General features: G+C 37.3%; 1 protein-coding gene across 1 annotated transcript in view; it reads left to right on the top strand.

Moving 5' to 3' along the window:
- LOC127654421 (voltage-dependent calcium channel subunit alpha-2/delta-2-like) overlaps nucleotides 1–25,682 on the top strand; it is a 282,058-nt gene that overhangs the window by 12,215 nt on the left and 244,161 nt on the right. The window contains exon 2 of the mRNA XM_052141606.1: nucleotides 4,049–4,130. Coding sequence (XP_051997566.1) covers nucleotides 4,049–4,130 — 82 coding nt within the window. The remainder of the gene's footprint in view (nucleotides 1–4,048; nucleotides 4,131–25,682) is intronic.

Genomic DNA, 25,682 nt, shown 5'->3' with positions numbered 1-25,682 from the left:
GTATTCACCCTCATGTTGTGCCAGATCTATACGACTTTCTTTATTCTGTGTAACATAAAAGAAGGTATTTACCAGACTATATGGGACTGACAGCCTCAGTCACCATTTGCTATTATTATATGGAAAAAATACAATGAAAGTGAATGGTTAATAAGGCTAGCATACTGCCTAACTTTACCTTTTGTGTTCCATGGAAGACAGCTGACAACATGTAATATAATGTAAATTATGTTTTTTTTAATCGCAAAGGTTACAAACAGTTTAAGCAAATAGCTAAATGACAAACCTAGACTTTAGCTACAAGTAATTCCAAGTTGAATGTTAACTGTATATGTTTTGACATTAAGATGGTAAAAAACTAGGGCTGTCAATCGATTAACATTTTTATTCGAATGAATTACATGGTAAGAATTACATGGTCTGTAGTGTCTTTGATCTTTCTTTCTTTATAACATCCTAGAGTTATGATACATCACTAAGATACATTCTAACTTAGTCAATGTAAGTCATTGGTTAATTCCAACATGCATACTTGTACTAAGTACAAAAAGTGTATACTGCACTGTCCATGTTAAATTACTTCCCTGCTGGTTTCCTGGTCTTAGCAAGTTTGGTGTGGTTTGATTGTTTAAAGTAGACCAACATTAAGGGATAATGCAAGTCAGCCAGATTTTATCGTAAAATAAACCACGACAGGATGATCAGGATTTAGGACATGTCTTGTATAAACCTGAAGGCTGACTGTACATTATCCCGCTTATTGCAAAGTTCCTGTCAAGGCAAGTCAGTCCAGTCCGTGACCATCTTTGGAACGCTCTTGGGCAGTCTGGGCAGCTATTTTCAGTGTAAACAAGCTGCAAAAAAAGTACAGCTCCAATCTACTTGAATGGGGAAAGACCATAATCTCCAAAATGTTTGGTCAACATTATGATCAAAGAACATATTTAAAATCAGCAGTAAAATCTGTCAACACTGGTATCACAAATTGTGCTTCTCAGATCATGCCCGGATATTATATGTTTTTGGTTGGTTCAGCTAATGCACATACGCATTCTCGAGTTGACTGACTGTCTGTTTCTAAAATGTAATTAGCTCTTTTACCTAAAAAAAAGAGACTTCCGTTTTTACATCCGTTTGCTGCTCCAGTATCTCCTGTCTCTGTTAAACTGTCCCTGGCAATATCCATTTTCTTACAAGACTACTTGCTAAATAACTAAATACATGGACATAACATTTTTATTTGAGTTGAAATTATTTTATTAGATTACTTGTATGAGATCACACAGTGATCCAATATGTAGGAAAGATTATTAAAAATACCTGAATGACTGTTATAGTATGACTTTATCCCTGGATTTGCAGTTGTTACACAGAAATATCAGAATGCTAGATGGTGGTATTGACCAATCAGAATCAAGTATTCCTGAGAGCTGTGAAATAAATAATTTTGCCAATTAATTGGTACTGATAGTTGCTCTTTGAAACTATCACCTCTCCGCAAAAATCTCTGCCGATAGTTGCAGATAGGTTTAATCTGTTGAATATAGGCTATGAAATGCTTAAATTGCTAAATGCTTAAATAGATAGCATTGTAACTTAGCCAAACATTTCCAAAATAACAGTCCAGAAAATAAGTAAGTGTATTCCTGGGTTGTTTATGGTCCTACTTTATGCAACAAATCTTAATTTTAATTCTGGTTGTTATTATTATTATTACTATTATTTTATTTGTATAGCGCTTTTGACAACACATATCATTTCAAATCAGTTTTACAGAAAATCATGTATTAATGAAAAATGAAACTAATATCAATTAAGTTTTAGAGTGATCATTGTGAGGTTTGATTAAATATGGTTGTAAATTATGTATAAAATTTTAATAATTAAATAATAATTAGTATTAGTATTTCTAACCCCAGTGAGCAAGCTGAAGGTGACTGTGGCAAGGAAAACAAAACTCCATAAAATGTTGGTTAATGGAGAAAAATAACCCTCTGGCTAACCAGCATGAGTATAATCCTAATATTAGTCATTTATGTGCAGTGCAGGTAATGGTATACGATTAGTGAACTAAGTAAATGTTAAGATCCAGTGTTTAAAAAAAAAAAAATAATTATTTTATGAAATGTAATATTCGGAATATAGCATGTCAGAAGGTCACTTGAGTACTGTGGAGCTAGACCATTTAAATCTTTGTATGTAGTTAACAGAATTAAAAATGTAACAGGTAGCCAATGAACGACGATAAATTGGGGCTAATATGATATTTTTTGGTTCTAGTCAGCACTCTGGCAGCTGCATTTTGAACCATTGAAAGTTTATTTATTGAACTTACTGGACATCCTCCCAGTAATGCATTACTATAATCAAGTCTTGAGGTCATGACGTGGAAGAATGCTGTTCAACAAACATTGGAAATTCGATTTTCAATGGAAAGATTGGTATCAAATATAACACCCACGTTTTTCATTTACACATACAAAGCAGTAGCGGTCTGATAACTTGGATTAAACCATGCTAATGCAAGTCCACTAATGCCAACATAGTTCTCCAGCCTATTCAAGCGAATGCCATGATCTATCGTGTCGAAGGCAGCACTAAGGTCTAAAAGCACTACAAGAGAAATGCAACCACAATCAGATGATAAGAGCAAGTCATTTATATCTCTGATGGGGCCTAAATCCTGACTTAAATTGCTCATATATACTATACCATTTCTCTATAGAAATGAACATACTTGTTTTTTTGTATTTTCGACATTAAGGGTAGATTTAAAATCGGTCTGAAATTAGCCAATTCTCCAGGATCATGCTGTGGTTTCTTAATAAAAGATTTGATAACTGCCATTTTAATGTTTCTTGGGACATGTCATAAGGATAGCGAGGAGTTAATAATATTAAGAAATATTATATTATATCAGGGAATACCTCTTTTAAGAGCTTAGTTGGTATTGGATCTAACATACATGTTGTGGCTTTTGATTTTTTGATACATTTTGTTAGATCTTCATGACCAATAACAGCGAAGGATTGAAGTTGCTTGTGAGGAAAATTATGAGACACTGTATTCTGAGGTGCTGTGACAGTTGATTGCATAGTTCCAATTTAATTTCTGATTATATCAATTTTATCAGTAAATAAATGCATGAAGTAATTGCTATTGGGCTGTGACTGAATATCTGGTTCAGTCTATGATTTATTCCTAACCAATTTAGCCACAGTATTGAATAAACACCTAGGATTGTTGTGGTTATTTTCTATGAGTTTGCTAAAATATGCTGACCTGGCAGCTTTTAGTGCTATCCTTCAATGCACCGCAAAATAACTCATTGTGTATTCTTCCACTTGCGCTCTGTTTTCTGAGCTGCTCTCTTGAGAGCATGAGTATGATCATTGTACCATGGTGCAGGGCTTTTTTTCTTTAATCGAAGGGGGGGCGACGGCGACGCTATCAGGAGTGCTGGAGAAAACTGTATTTATATCTTCTGTTATTACATCAAGTTCTTCTAGACATTTTGGCTTACTGAGTATTCTGGAAGACTATTAGTGAAGCTATCTCACAATCTCACAAATCAATTAGGATGTTAATTACACAATAAACTGCATCTGGGATTTTGTTCATTTTGGAATTTTGTAACCTCTGTCTTTGGCCATCTTAGAAAGGAACGACTAAGATATTTTTTTTAACATTCTATAAATCTTTTTTAAAAACTATCGGCTAATGAATTGGTTGTTTTACACCACCTGGTTTTTAAGGATCGGCAAAATTAATTAACGGTCGATTGCTGGCCCTACTTGCAAGCTAGTTAGGTAGTTTGACCAGCTGGCTGACCATTTAAACCAGCTAAGACCAATCACCCTTGACTGATAAATTAAGTAGACAGTGACTCCAGTCCATAATACAACATGGTTAAAACATTAAGAATGCACTAATCCTTATCTTGCATACTATATTGGATGGATATCTATGTGAATTTAGATTCATTTGTTATTTTTTTGATCGGTACTTATTGATACTGCTCTTAATTAATGTTCTCTTTCTGTAATAGGATGATTCACTGGGCAGGTCGTATAGAGAAAGAGTTGGAGAAGGTGCTTCAACTGGTCACCGGAGGTCAACAAATGAAAGGAGTAAGTTAAGCTTTTAATTTTTTTAATGTGTAATCTGTAAACTAGGGTTGGGCGATGTCCCCTAAATTGGCAGTTGACGATGTTGACAGTAAAACATCGCGATGGACGATGATATCGTCGGTATGGGGGGGGGGGGTTAATATAATTTCATGTAATTTTCAAAAAAGATATGAAAAATTATTATTTAGTTAATTTACTAACCCAACTAATGACTCGTCGGCGCTTTATCAGTAGGTTGCACGACACGTGAAGCATTTTTTTTTTAGCTTTCACTTAAGAAGAGTTGTGCACTTTTTATTTTAATATATCTCTTTACATAAATACTATTTTCCACTTAAAAACTATAATTTCGTTATTTTACTCACTGATGAGCAAAAGGTCGAGGCAGAAATGACCATGTACCTGCAGGAAATGGCCATTGATGGGGAAGAGGACCCGCTGACTTGGTGGAAAACGAACGACAAAAGGTTTCCGTTCATGGCAAGATTAGCACGGAAATATCTGTGCATATGTGCTACCAGTACTCCATCAGAGAGGGTCTTCAGCACAGCGGGTAGTGTAGTTACTCCAATCCGCTTATTAAAACCAGATAAAGTGAATATGTTGGTATTTCTGGCCAGAAACATCGAAATTTAAACATGGTCTATGGTGAAAGATATTAGACTTCTTTACGCATTTTTCAGCCATCCGTTGTGGAGCTATTCGATTTTGCATATTATTTTTTAAACGTTCATTTGTGTAGTTCATATGACCACTTTACAATATTTCAATAACATAATTTATTTTGTAGCCTGTGCTGAAGTTAATTGTGCTGCTAATTATAAGTGAAATGTTAATGCCGAGTTTCGGTCTGAGTGTTGTTCCGTTTTCTAGTTCTTTATTTGTTGTTCTTCTATGTTTTAATAAATGTGTGTTGTTCATATTCACCTTGTTTCTTTCATTTGATTTGACATTATGGATTCATGGCCAAGGAAATTTTTCTTTAAAAGTATTAACCAGACAAAAGTTATTTGACGTTCAGCTGGTCTGGGTTTATCTTAAACTGCCGCTTCAGTGTATACAAGAGCTATGTGACAATGAGCAAGATTTTCTGAGACACTACAACTACTAATAATTAATTAATAAAGGCTATTTTCTTGTAGCCTACAACATAAAATATTTTAATCTAAATGTACAGTGTAAGACATGTAAAAAAAGACAAGAAGCTAACAATGTCAAGATCAATATTTGTGTAGCCTGCCTGACACGGTATTTTCACAGACTAACACGTCACGTCTCTGGCATATACTACAGTATTTAAATAGCATATATGCATTAGTTATATTCTCAATTTAATTTACAGAGCAATCCCTGCAAAGTTTTTAGGTTAACTATAGAAGAGACTAGGATTAGTGAGTCACACTAGCAAGACTCGCAAAAGGGGGCGTGGCATCACGATGGTGGCTCTACATCGTGATGTTGGTCAGCCATCACGATGGACGATGATATCGTCCATCAGCACAACCCTACTGTAAACACTCCACATTGTTGCCCGTTACAAAAATGTCATGGTACTGTTTGATTACCGTACTCATATTGACTTCTAGGAATACAAAGTTATTACCATCTATTTTTTATGCTAAATTTTTAAGCGCCTTTTAATTAAGAAAAATACTTGAGGATGATTCAAGTTGGCTTGTCCATTTGCAGTGCTTCAGGGTAAAAATGTTTGTCTTTAGTACATTTTAGCTGGGTAATATATACATTTGTATTATTTACATTTGTTGTGGTGCCATAGGAAGAAGCTTTAACTTGCTTATGATTTTATCATGACATTCGTTATGTAAGATCATTAGGTAACACTTTACAATAAGTTTCCTCAACATTAGTTATCATGAATTTACAATCAATAAAACTTTTACAGCATTTTTTTAATCTTAGTTAATGTTAATTTCAACATATACTAATACGTTTTTTAAATCAACAGTTGTTTTTGATAACATGAATTAATGCTCTATGAACTTACATGAACTAACAATGAACAATTGTATTTTTTATTAACTAACATTAACAAAGATTAATAAATGGTGTAAATAACATATTGTTAATAGTTTGTTTATGATGCCTAATGTATTAACTAATGTTAATGAATAGAACCTTATTGTAAAGTGTAACTGATGATTACTTTAATGACTTTTTAATTATGATAACTACTATCATACACAATCTTGAGTGCTAAACTATAATTTCATGGTTTCTGAAAGCCTGCAATGTACATTGCACACTTTAAAAAAATGTTCACTTGTAAAATGATAGTTTTACACAAACTGATGAATATGAAACAGTTTATATAGATACATATTAAAGAAGGGTCTAAAAGTCTGATACCACCAGTGAAAATGCTTCTATTTCTGATTTTGTCTAATTAAATACAAATTGACATTAGAAATGATATTATCATTCTTTAATATCTGCATGCACTCGAGCTACTGTGGAATCCATAAGTTTGTGCAAAACCTGATGATCCATGTAAAACAGCATGTTTTGAAATTGTCCCAAATAGCATCTTGTGTGCTTCAATGTAAGCTGGTAAATCTGACTTTTTGTACAAAGGACTTAACACAGTCAATGCTGAAAAATATGTACTTTTATTTGGTCACCAAGAAATAGCTTATTATCTTAATATCAACATTTCTTAAATTTACGTCTTTTTTTTTTAAGTATTTTTTTAAATCAAACTTTCAGGTTTTTTTTTTTTTTTCAAATTTAAATAATAAAAAGAATATATCCAGACTATGGTCTCAGACTTTTGAACACCACTGTATACAGTATAAACTAATATTTAAATATATGTTAAATTATTCCAAGTAAATAATGTATCTCTGGCTTTATTTATTTTTTCAATACAAGTTGTGGCGCTTTTTTGTTTCTTTGCCAGCTTTAAACATATTCTACAAATACATACACATCAGCGTTACTGATAGGAAGGGTTCTGAGTTGCTTGAGAGGAAAAATAATTTTTTATTTGTTTGTATGCATTTGTGTGTCTTTTCAAAATCAGTTTGTGACACATTGAATGCATGCAAGTCTGTGTATGCAAACTCAGTAACTGGAGGTTGCTGAGTCTGTGGTCTGAGCATGTGTGTATGTTTATGTGTATGTGTGTGAGCAGCGAGTGTGTGAAAGTGCATTTATCTCTGGCCCAAACAGGAGTCGTCACAGGGAGCGCTAAATGACCCAGCATGTGCAGAAAAGCCATTTTCTAAATGGATGCCTCTCCCTATATGTGCGTCTGATAGAAATCTTCCCTGGGCTATGGCGGCCCACTAACAAGATTGCCTCTCTATTCGTCTCTCTTTCCTCTTCATGCCCAGTTTATTCCGATATTCGTTTCTCACACCCAAAAGGATTTGCAAATTAATTCTACGATTTTTTTTTTTTTTGCTTCTCAAAGTTATTTTGAAGAAAGTAAATAGAGCAGACCAGCTGTATTCAGTATGCAACAATCTTGAATATTTTGGGTCTTTAGCAAGGAAAATTGCAAGCAGTTCTGTTGGAAATGTTTGGGGTAAAGAAAGGGATAGATGGAAATGTGAGCGAATGGCAGAGAAAGTTTGCGAACTTAACACAATCTTAACACTAAAGGTTGTAGCCTACTCTCGTTTTCTGTGTGACATTCTGTCTTGCATTGTTCAAATTTTTTACGTTTCGTTATTATCAATGGAAATTTATAAACAATTAATTAATGAAATACAGTATTTATTATTAGCATTTTGAATTTGAATTAAATATAGGCTTATGGTTACAGTAGGGCCAATTATTGAAATGCATATATGCCTCTTTAAAAAGTCTCTGTAAATACACTACCGGTCAAAAGTTTTGAAACACTTGATGAAATGTTTCTCATGATCTTAAAAATCTTTTGATCTGAAGGCGTATGATTAAATGTTTGAAATTAGTTTTGTAGACAAAAATATAATTGTGCCACCAAATAAATTTATTTCATTATAAAACTAAAATTGTATTTAAAAAAAAGTTTTTGAAATTGATGACTTGGACCAAATAATAAAGAAAAGCAGCCAATAAGTGCCCAACATAGATGGGAACTCCTTCAAAACTGTTTAAAAATCATCCCAGGGTGATTCATCAAGAAGTTGCTTGAGAAAATATCAAGAGTTCATGAGTAAATTCGAGGCAAAGGGTGATTACTTTGAAGATGCTAAAATATAACAGTTTTTATTTATTTTGCATTTTGTTTAGTCACAACATAATTCCCATATTTCCATTTATGTTATTCCATAGTTTTGATGACTTTATTATTATTCTAAAATGTGAAAAAAAAAAAATAAAAATATATATATATATATATTTTTTTTTTTTATTGTATTCCATTTATCCCTGATTTGTGATTGCTCTTTTGAAATCTGAAATGGTCTCATAATTTGGAAACACACTGCTAAGGGTAGTACATTTCTTATTTCCAAATACTGTATTTTCTCCTTAAAAATGAGAATCATTAAAGGGATAGTTCACCCCAAAATGAAAATTCTTTCATCATATGCTGACCCTCCTGTCATGTCAGATGTACACAACTTTCTTTCTTCTGTTGAACACAATCAATGATTTTTAGAAGAATATTTCTGCTCTGTAGGTCCATACAATGCAAGTCAATGGTGACCAGAAATCTGAAGGTACAAATATCACATAAAGGCAGCATAAAAGTATTGTATATGACTCTGGTTTAATCATTGTCTTCTAAAGCGATCCAATCGGTTTTGGGTGAGAACAGACCAAAATGTAACTCTTTTTTTCACAATAAATCTTAACAGCAGTCTCTTTGGTGATCATGATTTCAAGCTCAATTACACTTCCTATAGCGCCATCTAGCGCTCTGCGAATGCATCAAGTACTAGAATCCAAATCATCATTATAAAAATCTTAATTTGTGTTCAGCAGAAGAAAGAAAGTCACATACACAACTGGGATGGCATGAGGGTGAGTAAATTATAATTGTTTTGGGTGAACTATCCCTTAAACTGAATCATTAAGAAATTAGAATCGTTGAGAGGAATTAGAACTGGAATTGTTAAATTCCTTTCTATTCCTGGCCTTATTCTGCAGGCTAAGTTTCAGACGCTATCGCGATTCTGAACTCGTTGAAAAACACTAAATGCTAGTTTCAGTTTGTGCTTATAGATGACTTACTGCTTCATTATAAACATTTTAAACATGATGTGAATACATAAATAGATGAATAAAAATGGTATACAATATTGTGAGAACTATATTGATATATGATTGTTGGGACGCAGCGCTAGTGTTTGAATGTAATTACACCTCAGTATCATTAGAGAGAGACTGAACATTTGTTAATTGTCCAAGCACGTACCGTAATCCAATATATTTAGAGTATAAATATCCTGTTTTGAATGTCTTTTTAAATCAATTTTGAGTAAAAAATGGTGTTATGTTAAAGAGTGGAAAGTGTTTTGTTTAATCAATTTTGTGTATAAATGTACAGTTACCCAGAAAAGTATTTGGATCCTTATGGAATATATAAATGCCATTGTATTAGCTTTAGATAATATTTATTAAAATCTCAGGCAGTACTTCCAAGTGGGTGTCAGGGTCCAGCTGACAAACAGTTTATGTTAGATGAACGTATATTGCGCTACATCACTTCCATCTTGATTAGTTCCATAGAATGGAAAATGAAAGCACTTCTGTGTTTCTCTTTCTCTGTCTGTTCCTATTTTTGTCCCTTTCTCTATCTCTTTCTCTCTCTCTTCTCTGTCTATAGTTAGTGATGTTAGATAAGCAGTCGTACCGCTTTACTCCTACACACACACTCTCTCTAACAAGCTACACCTACTTCAGCAGCAGCAGCAGCGATATAAATAGAACACACGCACGCTCACACACACTCACACACACACACGCACACATTTACTCATGTGGCCACTTCCCTGCTGCAACTCTGGGCGTCTCTTCAAGGTTATGATGATTGTGTTGTGCCAGTCATCTACATATTTTATTGCTTGAATTTAGTTTATTTCTTTCTTTCTCTGGAGCCAACTGTGTGTGTTTGTTGGTTGTTTGGCCACCTGGACTTTTGTACAGTGTGAGGAATAGAGAACGAAAAGAGAGACAGAGATGAATAAAGAAAATTATTGATATATTGTATCTATAATGCAATAGATCTAGAGAGAAGTGTTTAATTGTATAGTACATTTCTTGAAGAAAATTCCAGCACTTGTAATGTAGTTAAAGAATATTGGTAACACTTTACCATAAGGTTGTATTCACTAACATTTGTTTTATTTCACAGAATAGTTAACATGATCTAACAATGAACAATATTTTGTTAATGATAATTTCTACAAATACTAGAAGATTTACATTTAAAAGTTGTATATTTTAAAGGGATAGTTCACCCAAAAATGAAAATTCTCTCATCATTTACTCACTCTCATGCCTTACCAGATGTGTTTGACTTTCTTTCTTTTGCAAAACACAAATGAAGATTTTTAGAAGAATATCTCAGCTTTGTTGGTCCTCACAATGCAAGTGGAATTTAAAAGTCCAAATATTACATAAAGCATCATAAAAGTAATCCAGTCTCCTTGCCGATCATGATTTCAAACTCGATAACGCTTACTAGGGCCATCTGGCCCTCCGTATGCATCAAGCACTAGGAAGTGTAATCGAGCTTGAAATCATGATCGTGCCTAGAGACAGCAGTGGCAAGATTTATTTGACTACCATACGTAACATTAAATAATTATCATAACAATAGCCTTCTCCCCTACCCAGTGCAGTTTACATTTCAAGTTTAAGGAAATACACAAACAATAAACAGTAGAACTCCTTTTTCTCTGTTTATTGTTTTTTTAAAAAAAAAGTTTTTTTATAACAGTGTATTTCCTTAAACTTGAAATGTAAACTGCACTGGGAGTCCTGGAAAGGGTCCGCCAAGAGGGCATCAGTCTACTTCTGGTTGCCCCGATGTGGCCGGCCCGAGTATGGTTCTCAGACATAATTTGATTATGGAAATTGATGTGGCCCGAAGCGTCAGAGACGGCGGGAACTGACACCGATTTCCTGAGGACTCCGCTGCGAGAGCAACCTCGGTTGCTCTGCAGCGGGGGGGGACAGCCCTCCGAGGTTCTACCACCTCGGTAGGACCTCTTTCCCGAAGCTTCTACTAAGGGAACCAGCATCTCGAGGCTGGTCTCGGGTGTTTTTCAAGCACTGTTCTTGACTTCCTGAAGCGAAAGACCGGCAGGATTTAGTCGATACGGTTTCTGTGACCACCATTGATGCTTGTTTTTTATTTTTTGACACGAACGGCACGGTGTGCGTTCGCTGGAAATTGATGTGGCCCGAAGCGTCAGAGACGGCGGGAACCGACACCGATTTCCTGAGGACTCCGCTGCGAGAGCAACCGCGGTTGCTCTGCAGCGGGGGGGGACAGCCCTCCGAGGTTCTACCACCTCGGTAGGACCTCTTTCCCGAAGCTTCAACTAAGGGAACCAGCATCTCGAGGCTGGTCTCGGGTGTTTTTCGAGCACTGTTCCCGACTTCCTGAAGCGAGAGACCGGCAGGATTTAGTCGATACGGTTCTTGTGACCACAATTGATGCTTGTTGTTTTTTTTAATATTTATTTTTTTTTGACACGAACGGCACGGTGTGCGTTCGCTGGAAATTGATGTGGCCCGAAGCGTCAGAGACGGCGGGAAACCAACACCGATTGTGTGCCGCCATGTAAGCCCTACTTATTAAAGCAGATGTATCTCTGCAGGGCTTACTAGGCAGCGCCGAGGTTTTAGCCCATATCCCGTGCCCCCAAAACATCGTCTGTAATCAAACACTGGGGCTGGAGATACAGGACGAATGCGGTTTACCCCACGATCTCGTTTTAGATATCTTTGTGGAGATCGGGAAAAGCGGCAAACCCGGCGCTGAGGTTGTGATCTGTGCCGCAGGAAACGCACGTCTAATTTGCTTTCAACTTGCGTTCCCTGCTCATTTTGTGGCCAGCTGATATTCAGTCTGGCCACGGCACGCGTCACAACCTCAATCAGCTCCTCATAAGCTTGGCCAAAAACTGGCGTGCTTGGCTCACGGTCAGTCCGCATCGATGCTGAGCATATCCACTTCCTCGGAAGCAGTGAGCTCAAGCATCGGGACCTGATCATGGGCAGAAGAAGCCGCGGCGGGCTTCTGCACCACTCACAGTAGGCTCGGGATCCTCAAGCGAAGAATGAGAAAGTGCCGCAGCAGTCTCATTCTCATCTGCAAAATCCGCTCGCGAACCCCGCGATCTCAATCGCCGCGCTGCCTCAACAGACGCGGGACCAAAACCGTGGGGAACGCGAGCCTGACCGTGCTCATCAAAGCACGCCAACCGGGGCGCAGCACTCTCATGGGTAGTGCTTCACAACTTTCACAGGCAGATCCCTCGAGAGCTGCCTGTGCGTGCTGCGCTCCCAAACAGTTCACACATAAAGCGTGCGTGTCCCTACCCGTAATGAAACGAGGGCAGGGGTGCACGCACTTCTTGAACTGTTCGGTGGCCATAATATTTTTAAATCAGACAAACAACACCAAATAAGACAAACAATTTCAACATAGAGCGCTTGCTGAAGAGCGAAAGCTAATGTGTGTGTGTACCGGCGTCACTTTTATGCATCCGGTTATGCCGTCACATGTTACGTCATGACGCAACACCAATCAAGATTGGAATAGTTTCATTCATAATTCAGAGGCGCACGCTAAGGAGCCTTCCCCAAAGAGTCGTTTTCAGCGACGCAGTGCGAGTTCCCTCGGAAGGGAACAAAGAAACGTCCTCTCACTTTCAACTGCTTTCATTTTCAGCAAACTTAACATGTGTAAATATTTGTATAAACCTAAAAAGATTCAACAACCAAGACATAAACTGAACAAGTTTCACAGACATGTGTCTAACAGAAATGGAAAAAAATGTGTCCCTGAACAATGGCCCTAGCCCTCACAATCTGATCCAACAGGTCCCAGACGTGCTAAATGGGATTGAGATCTGGTCTTTCGCTGGCCATGGCAGAACACTGACATTCCGGTCTTGCGTGAAATCACACACAGAACGAGCGGCTGTTGGCATTGTCATGCTGGAGGGTCATGTCAAGATGAGCCTGTAGGAAGGGTACCACATAAGGGAGGAGGGTGTGTTCCCTGTAACGCACAGCGTTGAGATTGCCTGTAATGACAACAAGCTCAGTCTGATGATGTTGTGACACACAGCCCCAGACCATGACAGACCCTCCACCTCCAAATCTATTCCGCTCCAGAGTACAGACCTCGGTGTAACGCTCATTCCTTCTATGATAAACACGAGTCCGACCATCACCCCTGGTGAAACAAAACTGCAACTCGTCAGTGAAAAGCACTTTTTGCCAGTCCTGTCTGGTCCAGCGAGGGTGGGTTTGTGCCCATAGGCGACATTGTTGCCGGTGATGTCTGGTAAGGACCTGCCTTACAACAGGCCACAAGCCCTCAATCCAGCCTCTCTCAGACTATTGTGGACAGTCTGAGCACTGATGGAGGGATTGTGCGTTCCTGGTGTAACTTGGGCATTTGTTGTTGCCATCCTGTACCTGTCCTGCAGGTGTGATATTCGGATATACCGATCCTGTGCAGGTGTTGTTACACGTGGTCTGCCACTGCGAGGACGATCAGCTGTCCTTCCTGTCTCCCTGTATTGCTGTCTTAGGCGTCTCACTGTACAGACATTGCAATTTATTGCCCTGGCCACATCTGCAGTCCTCATGTCTCCATGCAGCAAGACACGTTCACACAGATGAGCAGGGACCCTGGGCATCTTTCTGTGGGTGTTTTTCAGAGTCAGTAGAAAGGTTTCTTAGTGTCCTAAGTTTTTATAACTGTGTGTAAATTTAACATTAATTGCTACCATCTGTAAGATGTTAGTGTCTTAACGACTGTTCCACAGGTGCATGTTCATTAATTGTTCATGGTTCAATGGTTCATTTAGGGAAAACATTGTTTAAAGCATGGAAAACATTGAATAAACCCTTTACAATAAAGGCTTGTAAAGGTATTTGGATTTTTACAAAATTATCTTTAAAATACAGTGTCCTGAAAAAGGGATGTTTCTTTTTTGGCTAGGTTTATATAGACCCTCGAATTAAAATAAACTTTTTATTCAAGAATTTTCAAGTTTTTATCTGCTGTGGTACCTGATTCTGACAGTCTTTTCATTTTAGGTGATTTTAACATCCATGTTTGCTGTCCTAGTATGCCTGTGGTTAGTGAGTTTTTACATCTTATTGATTCATTTAATTTTACTCTGTCTGTTTTAAGTTCTACTACTGGTTCTACTACTGATCTGGTCTTATCACTGGGTGTCCCAGTTTATAATGTGGACAAAGAGGATGTTTGTTTCTCTGATCATAAGCCAGTTATCTTTAACATCATGCACTCTAATTCATTGACTAACCCTATGACAACAGGCCATCATGTCCATTCTATAAATTCTTAAACAGTCAGCCAGTATTCTGATGCATTTAAATCTTACCCTCTATCTTGAACCATAGAGTCTTTGCCTTCTGGTCTAGGCTTAAATGAGTTGGTATCAATGTTCAATTCCTTTTAAAACTTTAGCACCAAAAACCAGACTCCAGCCTTGGCTCAATAATGATGCCTGTGAAAGTAGAGATGAAGTGGGAAAAAGATAAGCTTCAGGTGTCTTATGACATGCTAAAGTCATAAGACATTGATACCAACTCATGGAGTGGTGGTGGCGTAGTGGCTAAAGCACAGGGCTGTTAATCAGAAGGTCAGTGGTTCAAACCCCATTTCCACCACCATTGTGCCCTTGAGCAAGGCACTTAACTCCAGGTTGTTCCAGGGGGATTGTCCCTGTAATAATTGCACTGTAAGTCGCTTTGGATAAAAGCGTCTGCCAAATGCATAAATGTAAATGTAAAGGCACAGCTAAGGCACAATATTTCTCGGACCTTATCAAAAAGAATTAATATAGTCCCAAAGCCTTATTTAGCACAATAAATCCCATCATAAGTACATTTCCAGGTATTACTCTGGCAGCTTGTGAAAAATGTTCACAGTTTTTCCCAGGTAAAATTGATGCTCTTTGAGCTAGAATCTCACCCCCTGACCTTGACCAAGACCCTACTTAAGAAACTTTTTCACTTTCTTGGTGGATATATTCCAACACATGAAGCCAGCTAAATGTTCCCTAGATATTGTTGCCCTCACCTCCTTATTCAGGTTCTGGATGCTGTTCAAGTCTTTTGACAATAGTGAACTGCAGTTTAATAAATGGTACCGTTCCATCCTTTTTTAAACATGCTGTGGCGCAACCTCTTCTTAAAAGCCCAATCTTGATCCAACAGTATTAAATAATTTTTGGCCAATTTCACAACTGTCCTTTTTATTAAAAATCCTAGAGAAGGTTATTTATTATCAGCTCTCTCCTTTTTTAAATGGAAATGGTATTTTTGATAAATTTCATTCTGGTTTAAGAGCACAACACAGCACAGAGTCTGCCCTCCTCAAAGTGTCTAATGACCCGTTGCTGGCCGTTGATTCAGGCAATTCTGCAATTCTAGTCCTCCTTGATCTTAGTGCCGCTTTAGACACCATAGATCATGAAATTCTGCTGGAGCATTTAAGACGGTGGGCAGGGATTCAAGGGACTGCCCTTGAATGGTGTTCCTCCTATCTTAAAGAGAGAACTTTCTCTGTCGAATTGGGATATTTTTCCTCCTCTGCACCCATTACCTGCAGGGTTCCTCAAGGATCTATTCTAAACCCAGTTTTATTTTCTTAATATATGCTTCCTTTGGTCTATACTTGTCAAAAACACAATATATCCTACCTCTGTTGTGCTGATGAAACTCCGCTTTATCTCCCTTTAAAGCCAGGGGATAATTCTGCTGTTTTAATGATATTAAAAAGTGGATGGCTACTAACTTTCCATCTTAACGAATCAAAAACCGAAGTGGTAGTGTTTGACCCCCCTGGCTCAACTAAACATATAATTAATAATCTAGACCCCCTTCCCTCTCATTTACACAATCAAGCAAGAATTTAACATATAAATTCTGTGGTAATAGGTGGCTTCTTCCAACTAAGGGCCAGTCTTTTAAGGATCTGGAGGTTGTTATAAGTATAAGATTTTATTATTTGTTTTTAACGGTCTGCATGGCTTGGGACCTCTTATATTGTGGACCTCCAAGGCAGTGGTTCTCAACCTTTTTGACTCCAAGGCCCCCCCACAAGACAATATTTGAAGGCCCCCTCACCCAAAACTAGACGTGTCTGGTGAAAATAATTAATCATGGATATTTTTGGTTCTAGACGTTTCAGAAGAGTCTGTTTATAATTTGTAGGCAAATCTTAAAGTATTTTTTTGCATTTTAATTGAGTTGAATTAGTAATATTTCTTATTTTAAATTAATTTTAAGTAAACTTGAGGCCTCCATGTAAGTGTGCTGAGGCCTCCTAGTGGGTCCCGGCCCCCTGGTTGAGAACCACTGCTCTAAGGTCATCACAGAGTCTTCTTTCAATCATTCCTAAGTCTCATCTAAAATCTAAAGGAGATTGTACCTTCTCTGTCGTGGCTTCTCGCCTCCCCAATCTCAGATCCTGTATCATATTTGATGTTTTTAAATCAAATTTGAAAACTCATCTCTTCTCGCTTGCTTTTGACTGTGTATAGGGTTTTTATCTATATTTATTTGTGTTGCTATTGTATTTATGTTCTCTGAATGGGCATGCTTTTTATGTTATTTTTATGTTTCCTTTATGTAAAGCACTTTGGTCAACATGTTGTTTTAAAATGTGCCATAGAAATAAATGTGATTTCATTGATTGGTTGAATATAAAATTAAACACAAAGTCAAAGGAGGAAAATGAGAGAGAGACATTTATTGGTATTTGCAATATAGTTACATAAAAGGTACCCAAGTACTGAATACATTTTGAAGGCATTGTATGTTAAGTTTGAAAGGATTGTAAATCACATTGGATTAAAGCTTTTGTAGAATTAATTTATGTAATTTATATGTGTATATTATATCAGTAGTAGTTTTTGCATATACTGAACCAGCAAACCCTGCCAGGCAGGGCGGAGGGTGGGGCTGGGTCGGGTCGTGATTATACACACCTGGTCCATTATCAGGCTAATTAAGCCTCTGAGAGGGATAAAGGATGACTGCAGATGGTGGTTTGACAGAGAGAGATCGTTTACGGGTAGCTGACCATCACATTTGTGTCTTTTGTTTAAGTTATTCATTAAACTATTATTTATATTGTCAAGCCGGTTCTCGCCGCCTCCTTGCCTGTCTAAATCCCTGTACAGAGATCAAGTCTACCCCTCCTGTTCTTGCAGCCAGCAGCTAGTGTTCTGGATTACGTAACTAGAAGAAAGTCAGGAATCATACTGAAGTAATGTGAGCTTTCAATGACGACTTTAGAAAGCTGAGCCCCTTGACCACTGACCTCTGCCTGCATTTTGCCTGAGGCTGTGCATAATTCAAACTGACGGGTCAGAGTTTAGAATGGTAGAACTACTGTTGATGCCCCCAAAGAAATACAGCAAAGACATTTACAAGTCTGGAATTTCTATGAATTATCTTACAATCATGTATTATGTGATGAATTTTATTTAATCGGTGATAGCAAGTATATCAGACCCTAGCTATTTTCCAAAACCCTACAGACAGCATATTAAATAGGGACACACCAATTGAAAATTTGTGTGCCGTAACCGATTATTTAGAACAATATCTGCTGATATCGATACCGATAGTTTGGTAGTTCTGTCTTTTTTATGAAATATTATATCAAATATCTGATTATTAATTACACAGAAATGAAATAATTTTAAATAATAACTTTATTCTCTATTGTTAGTGGTCTCAGTTTTTTTTTCTATCCTGCACCCTCCTGCTCCTTGACTACTTTAACCCGCTCTTTTACGTAGTAGTTTATTGTTATCAAAAATAAATTAGTTGTAAAATAAATGAATTAATAAAATGTTCAAATTTTTATAGGCTATTCTCTGACTGCCCGCTCCTGACCACAACTCACAGAAGCCCCGGCTTATCCCAACTTCAACTCGGAAATGTAATCCCGCATTGCAAAAAATTAAATCAGGTCCCATCTCTACATGTTTTCCAGGTCTCAGATACTGTATAAGCAAATCACTGAAACAAAAAGCACATTATTAACTCGCATTGAACCATTAACCAAGATCCAAGGCTTTTGTCTCATTATATAATGCACTTTTTAATGCTCATGGGAGAATCGTCTAAAAAAATCAGCCCACAATAGCTGGGTTTCCATCCACGTATATGTATGCACATTTTGGGATATTGTATAAAAACTTCTGAATGGAAACACCAAGATGCGAATAAAATCTCCAAAATTAGCATACAAATCTTAAACTCTTGCTTGAGGTGGATAATTGTGTTACTCTATACGAATAAATGTGCATAAACTATGATGGAAACACATTTACGGAATAAACTCCTATTTAATTTATTTGGAATAAAAGATGCACATCAATTCATGTGGCTGAATAACTCATTCGTAACTGGACTAACCTGAAATAAAAGTAATCAGAAAATCTAAAGCCTGCAAAGAGTTTGCAGGTCAAATAAGTCGAATACAAACTTGAACTGTGCCGAAGAGCAGGTTTATTGAGACTTTTGAGTTAAGTCATAAGAAAGGAGGAACGCACACACGTAGTGCTCCCAGAGCTGTGTGATGTGCTGTTGCTCCCAGACATAAAACATTTATTTAGAGTGTTTTGTCTCCATGCTCTAAACTGTGAGTATTTTATTAATAAAAGAGTCTTATTTCTCCAGAACGTAAGATTTTCTTCTGATGAACACAAGGGATGGAAACAGGGCTTTATTCAAACATTGTTTTTACGATATGATAGTTATATTCTCAAATTAAATTTGCGACTTGGATGGAAACATAGCAATTGTCTAATGCAATGTTTTGTAAACATACATATGGGGCAGCTGTGGCTCAGGTGGTAGAGCGGGTCGGCTGCTAATCTCAGGGTTGGCGGTTCGATTCCTGGCCCACACGACTCCACATGCCGAAGTGTCCTTGGGCACGACACTGAACCCCAAGTTGCTCCCAATGGTAGGCTAGCACCTTGCATAGCATCTCTGCCGTCATTGGTGTATGAGTGTGTGTGTGCGAATGGGTGATTGGGACACAGTGTAAAGCGCTTTGGTAAACTTTAAGGTTAAAAAAAGCACTATATAGGTGCAGACCATTTACCATATCTGTGAGAGTCTCAACTAAAGCCTACTTGATTCTTATATCTTGACACTACAATATCAACATAGCTGTTATTAGCATGGGTCATCCTTGAATGGACTGAAGGGAAAGAAACATTTGAATGAACCTACTGGGCATGATTTTGCCCTTGTGATTATTTTGATTGATTTATTGATATTGGGTTGAATTGGGGGTGGTGCAGTAGTCCAGTGGTTGAAAACGTTAGTGTGGACGGAGAGCGTTTTGAAACGAAAACACAGTTTTCAAATAATTATTCAAAAATAATCATACACCTGAAGCACAAATGCTAGCGCTGCAGTATTGTTTATCAGTTGGGTTTCTAGGAGACATCTCTAATGAGAGTCAAACCCCTGCTAAGCAAATGGGAGCATTGCAGTTCCGAATATCAAGTAGGAATATCCCACATACAACTTGAATGGAACGCAGCACAACCGTGTACCCTGACGAAATGAAATATATTGCAAGCAACAGATACAAATAGATTTTTCTCCAGGTATTATAGACCTCCTTGGTAAATTCATATGAAACATTATGAATTTTGAATGTCTGTTCAAGTGACATTCCACAAAACAGTCATGCTGAAGTTAAAATTAGGCTTGCTTGAGCATTAAGTGTAGTTTCAAGTTCAGGCTTTCTTGCCTGGACGTGTTTTTAAAAGTCAGTTGGTATTATTAGTTAGCTGCGACATAATGTATGATTCCCAAAGGCATAGGGTGTCTTATTCATTGTGAAACTGTGTTTTCTTAATGGCATGAATCACACTGAAGGCCTAGAATTTTAATGCACGGCCCGCCACTGGACAAGGCCTAATAGTTAGTACGAGATGGTAAAATTTGAAAAAACAAAAACACGACTTTTACTACCATAGAGAAAAAAGTATCAACTAAAAATTATTTAAGTAAGATATAAAACTACACCTAACATTGAAGTGTATCCCCTTACCCTAACCCTACCTAACCATGATGTGTACCATGGAAGAAAGAGAAACATTGGGATTTTTAACAAGCATTCCTAAATCTAAACCTAACCATTATGTATAAACCCTTACACAAACCCTAAACCTAACTGATGATTTTAATAGAAAAATAACTTTGTGTACCACGGGTGAAACAAAACATTGTGGTTTAGAACGAGACGAGGGATGTGTATTACATGCTATGACATACATCGGTCATTTTTGTTGCATAATTAACTCAGCTGTCACGCAAGGCGCTAGCCTGCCATTGGGGCAACTTGGGGTTCGGTGTCTTGTCCAAGGACACTTCGGCATGTGGGCCGGGATTCGAACCATCAACTCTGCAATTAGCAGTCAACCCGCTCTACCACCTGAGCAACAGCCGCCCCTACCCACATGAAATAAAAGTCACGGATGAGATCTCTTTAATTTTCCACTTGTTTCTCATAGACTGCAGTGAGATTTAATGGAGATTGAATTCCTTCAGTTTCAGATGAGATCTTGACAGCAATGTCTCAAACTGTGCTCAGATTTGCCAAGATACCAAAGTCTTCAATCAAAAGTCAGAGATTTCAATATAAACTCAAATATCAAACTCGTCAAATTCTTCCAATTTCTTTGAGCAGTGCAATTTTCCTCTGGGTAACTGCACATATGAAGATCCTTTGATGTCTTTAGAATAATATCAGTGCAGTTTTTTTCACTGTTGCATTTTGTTGTTTATACCAAACAGATCATTTTACTGACATGTAGACATTTCCGAAACATTTAACAAATGTGTCTTTGGCTTAAACAGAGAATGAGAAAGAGAGAGAGACAGTAAGGGAGAATCCTCTGCATTTCCTGTATGGCAGATTGTCTGAAAATCCGATTATTGTCTTTTCACTGTATCCATCTCCCTGACAGTCTGAAACGTTGGTGTTTTTACAGTGCTTGCAATGCGATGCTGTGTTGATACTCCTCAAGCATTCGATCCATCTTATTTTTCTTTTCTTAGTCCTAATCATATTTTTTTTTTAGACTTTATAGTTTAAAAAAAAATTAAACTAAATAAAATCTTCCATTGACTTAAAATTGTTAAATTATTATTTTTTAATTGTTAGAATGTTCGCCACTTATCAGAGTCTTGCAGACAGTGATGACCTCATGGTAATATTTGCATAATAAATTGCAATTGGTCTTCTTTCTTTTATTATTTTGCACACTGGATTGTGATTTGTCTTCCCTTTTCAGTTATTTTCTTAGTGTTATTTTATATTTATTATTTTCTTCTAATGTAAATTATTTGCTTTGCAACCTTTGGGACTTATTTGTATTTATTTGGATAGTGAATTCTGATTACAAAGATATTGTTGCGACATCTCTTGGCTGACATGCACAGCCTTCCCAATGGCAAAGTGGCCCTAAAGTGGCGTTTCATTTACACAGAACAAAGCCAAAAATCGAGACTAATCTGAAACTTCTATTCTTTTGCTGCACTGCCAGCGCTGACAAATCTTTCCCTCTGTGTGTAACACTTTAAGCATATAGGCTATGGCTAATAGCATGGCTATTTTTATACAGTGGTTTAAAAGGCATTTAATTTAAATAAGATGACATATTTGAATGAGAGAGTGCATATGGATGTACTAAAGCTTGTATATTAGAAATCTATCTGTTGGAATATTATTTTTAAATGAGGGAGAGATTTGTACATTCTGATTTTGTGTGTAAATTTAGTAGTGGAGGAAAGTTTAAGGTTGTGGGCTCTATTTTCCTGCCAGTGCAAAGCGCAAGTGGCCATGCCTGAGTGTTTGCGCCATTATGGGTGTAAGCACGCAAACTGTGAGTGCATTGTATGCTAATGAAATGGTGCAAAGTGCAATTTGCTATTTTCCTGAGAAATTGGTTGTTGCGCTAAGATGTTTAAAAACCACGTCTTAACTTTAAAGTTCCTGCATTTGCAGGTTGGAAATTCCACCAGCAGGTGGTAATAAAGTTCATGTCCAAACTCTGAAAATATAGTTGAACATAAAATTATGTCCCTGACGATCAGGGTTGTAGTAGCCGTCTTATATGAAATTAACATTGTGGTAGGGCAGAGGGTGGGGCCGGGTCGTGATCCTACACACCCGGTCCCGTATTAGGCTAATTATGCCTCCGTGAGGGTTAAAGGTCGACTGCAGGGGATCGTGCGGGAGAGAGAGATCGTTTACGGACATGTCCGTCATGTGTGTGTTTATGTTGTCTTTTAAGTTTACTATTAAAATATAATTTACATCGTCCAGCCGGTTCTCGCCTCCTCCTTGCCCATCCTTTAACTGTGTTACACTGGTGCCCTCCGCCCTGCCACAAACATTTATGAGATTTGTGTTATCTATAGGTCATGGTTTATTGTGTTTATATATACAATTGTATTTATGGTCTAATTCGTTTGTCTAAAGTTATTTTCCACCTGTTGGCAAAGTTATTTTTAAGTCACTGCAAAACGGGCTGGTTGGAGAGAGTAAAATGTTTGGAATTAGTAGACTATTATTTTTGACCACTTCGATATTTTGATTATATTTTCATTTTGTATGAAGTGTAAATAAATTTAGAAACATTTTTGGTTTCTTTTTATCATTGTTTTATCAAAATCAGCAGGTAGAAAAGAAGGGTGAGCCGATACAGTCACTGTTAATACTAGCTACGATGTGTGTCAGTAGTTGAAAATGATTAGTAATACTTATTCTCTGTCATTTAGCTGAGCCTACATCCAAATTCTGACGAGAATCACATTTTCCATGCGGATGAAAGAAGAGTGTCACTGTCATAGATATATTCCCGATAATCATCAAGGATGCAGTTAATGCGTAACTTAATTTATTCTTCTAATTGACTGCATACAGTCCATTTACACTATCAATTTCTGTCTTGGTTTATATCACTTGTGCTTGAGGGAATTAACTATATAATAGGATGCAGACAGTTGAAAAATAACCGGAGAAAACCTCAGAATTAAATTGCACTTAATCCAGCCCATATGCGCATTGCACGTACGATTTCACCAAATGTACTTGAGCCTAGACTTACCTCTAGATTACACGAAAATACAAAAATGTCATGCCATGCCCACTGACTTTGCGCTTATAACATAAGAGCGCATATCACCTGTATCATTTTGCCTTCTGTATTTTTACAAATTTTCTCTTCCCCCTGTTTTCTCTTACAATAACATCAAAAGACTTCTTAAAGCTACAGTTGTGTGTCTAACTTAGAAGGACGATTTCCATTTCTTTCTCACAGTTCTCTTCAAGCACAGAATGTAACACGTACTTGTATGTGCTCTGACACATTTTAAATCAAGCTGTTGTACTTGCGTAGAGAATGTTTTGCACCATTGAATGTTAAGTAAGGCTGCTCGATTATTGCAAAAATCATAATCACGATTATTTTGGTCAATACTGAGATCACGATTATTTAACACGATTACTCATTGACTTTGGAAACATCATGCATTTATTTTTAACTCTCTTTTTAACAGTGGATTTCCTTGAACTTGAAATGTAAACTGCACTGGGTAGGGGAGAAGGCTATTGTTATGATAATTATTTAATGTTACGTATGTAGTCAAATAAAGGAAAGCCTCCACTGCCTTCATTTACAGCAGGGGTGCTCACACTTCTTTGGAATGAGATCTTCTTTTTCATCATGTTATTGCAGCAATATCTACCATGTACAATAAAGTCTATACATTATCACAATACCAACATTTCAGTAGTTTGTTGTGAAATTTGATGATTCCCAGTACTAGTTTCAAAACCACAATATATAAAGACACTAACTAATATGTGAATTATGGAAGAATGGTTTCAAGATCATAAAATTACTACTGGTCTTCACTGTATGATTATAATACATTAAAACTTATTAAAGGTACTAAAGTTACTCGGTCAAGAGCAGTGAGTGTTTTCCTGTTATGGTTGTTTGATTATTATAACAACATTTTTGTCGCGCACACACACACACACATACACACACACATATATATATAAATACGTACATTAAACACTAACTCAAATATACTATCAAAATGATTGTATTAAGGAAGTCACATGTATGCAGGTTTATGAAAGCTAAATCGTACAGATATAGGCTCTTCTATTACTTTCAAATGCAGAACAGCCCACACACACATGCACAATAAAGATAAACAATTGTTCAAACGCTCTGTGCTGGCATATGGTTGCAGATGCATATATGAATGCTAGAGGATTTAGACTTATTTGAGTTCACCGCTTCTCTCAGAGAAGATTTTACTATCCCCTTGTTTCCTGTCAGCCTACACAAGCACGTTTTATCAGCTCTTCCACCAGCAATAACTGCATTTGAGTCTGCACTTGTTTGCCTCTGAGCATATTTTATATGCAACTGTGCATTTTGTGTGTATTTGTGTAGATACACAGTTGTGTAGATAACATTACAAGTGTGATGTGTGTTTACTTACATGTTTCACTGTTGTTATTATTATTAAGATTTATTTATATTGCTACCGGGCCAATTTGGTTGCTTAGGAGACCTGGCTGGAGTCACTCCGCACGCCCTGGGATTCGAACTTGCAAACTCCAGGTGTGGTAGTCAGCTTTTTTACTCGCTGAGCTGCCCAGGCACCCCAGGCTATTTTACTCATGTACAATATTCGAATAAATCTCTTCACCAAGACAAGTGCTCACCTACGAACAATCTGTCTTAATCAATCGAGGAAATGACATCCAAAAGTTCAAATCGTATTGGCTGTATCATATATAACTTATTTTCAACGATTGGCCAGTTTACATGCCGGTCAGTACTTCTTGTCTGCGTGGGCAGCTCGTTTCACACACAGCTGAGACTTCAAAGGCAGCCTATATTAACCCTGTGTGGCGAAACCCTGCGTGAAAACACATTTCCTGTCTTGCATTGCTCTACCTCGTCTCCCTTCACACCCACATTCATATTGAAATGACCTGGTGTGTACCTCATTGGTCCAAGAGATAAAACTTCAAACAAGTGCATGCACGTGTGTGAGACGGGACCAGGAGCTGTCCACGGCCAGGTGTATATGAAGTCGACACCTTGCCTCAGGTGTAATATGACTCTTGGGTGTGAACTGTAATCAGAATGGTATTTAATCTGTGTTGATGAGATTGGGGAACTCTCTCGCTCTGTGTCCTAAAGCATCCTAAAACATCAAATTTTTAAGGACCTTTATTTAGATATCAGCTCAGTCTCACACAGCCAGACGTTTGGCTAACAGCATAAAGTCTGGTCCACTTTGCAG

Source organism: Xyrauchen texanus, chromosome 13 (assembly GCF_025860055.1).
Source record: "Xyrauchen texanus isolate HMW12.3.18 chromosome 13, RBS_HiC_50CHRs, whole genome shotgun sequence".
NCBI lineage: Eukaryota > Metazoa > Chordata > Actinopteri > Cypriniformes > Catostomidae > Xyrauchen > Xyrauchen texanus.
This window is presented reverse-complemented; position numbering and strand designations above follow the sequence as displayed.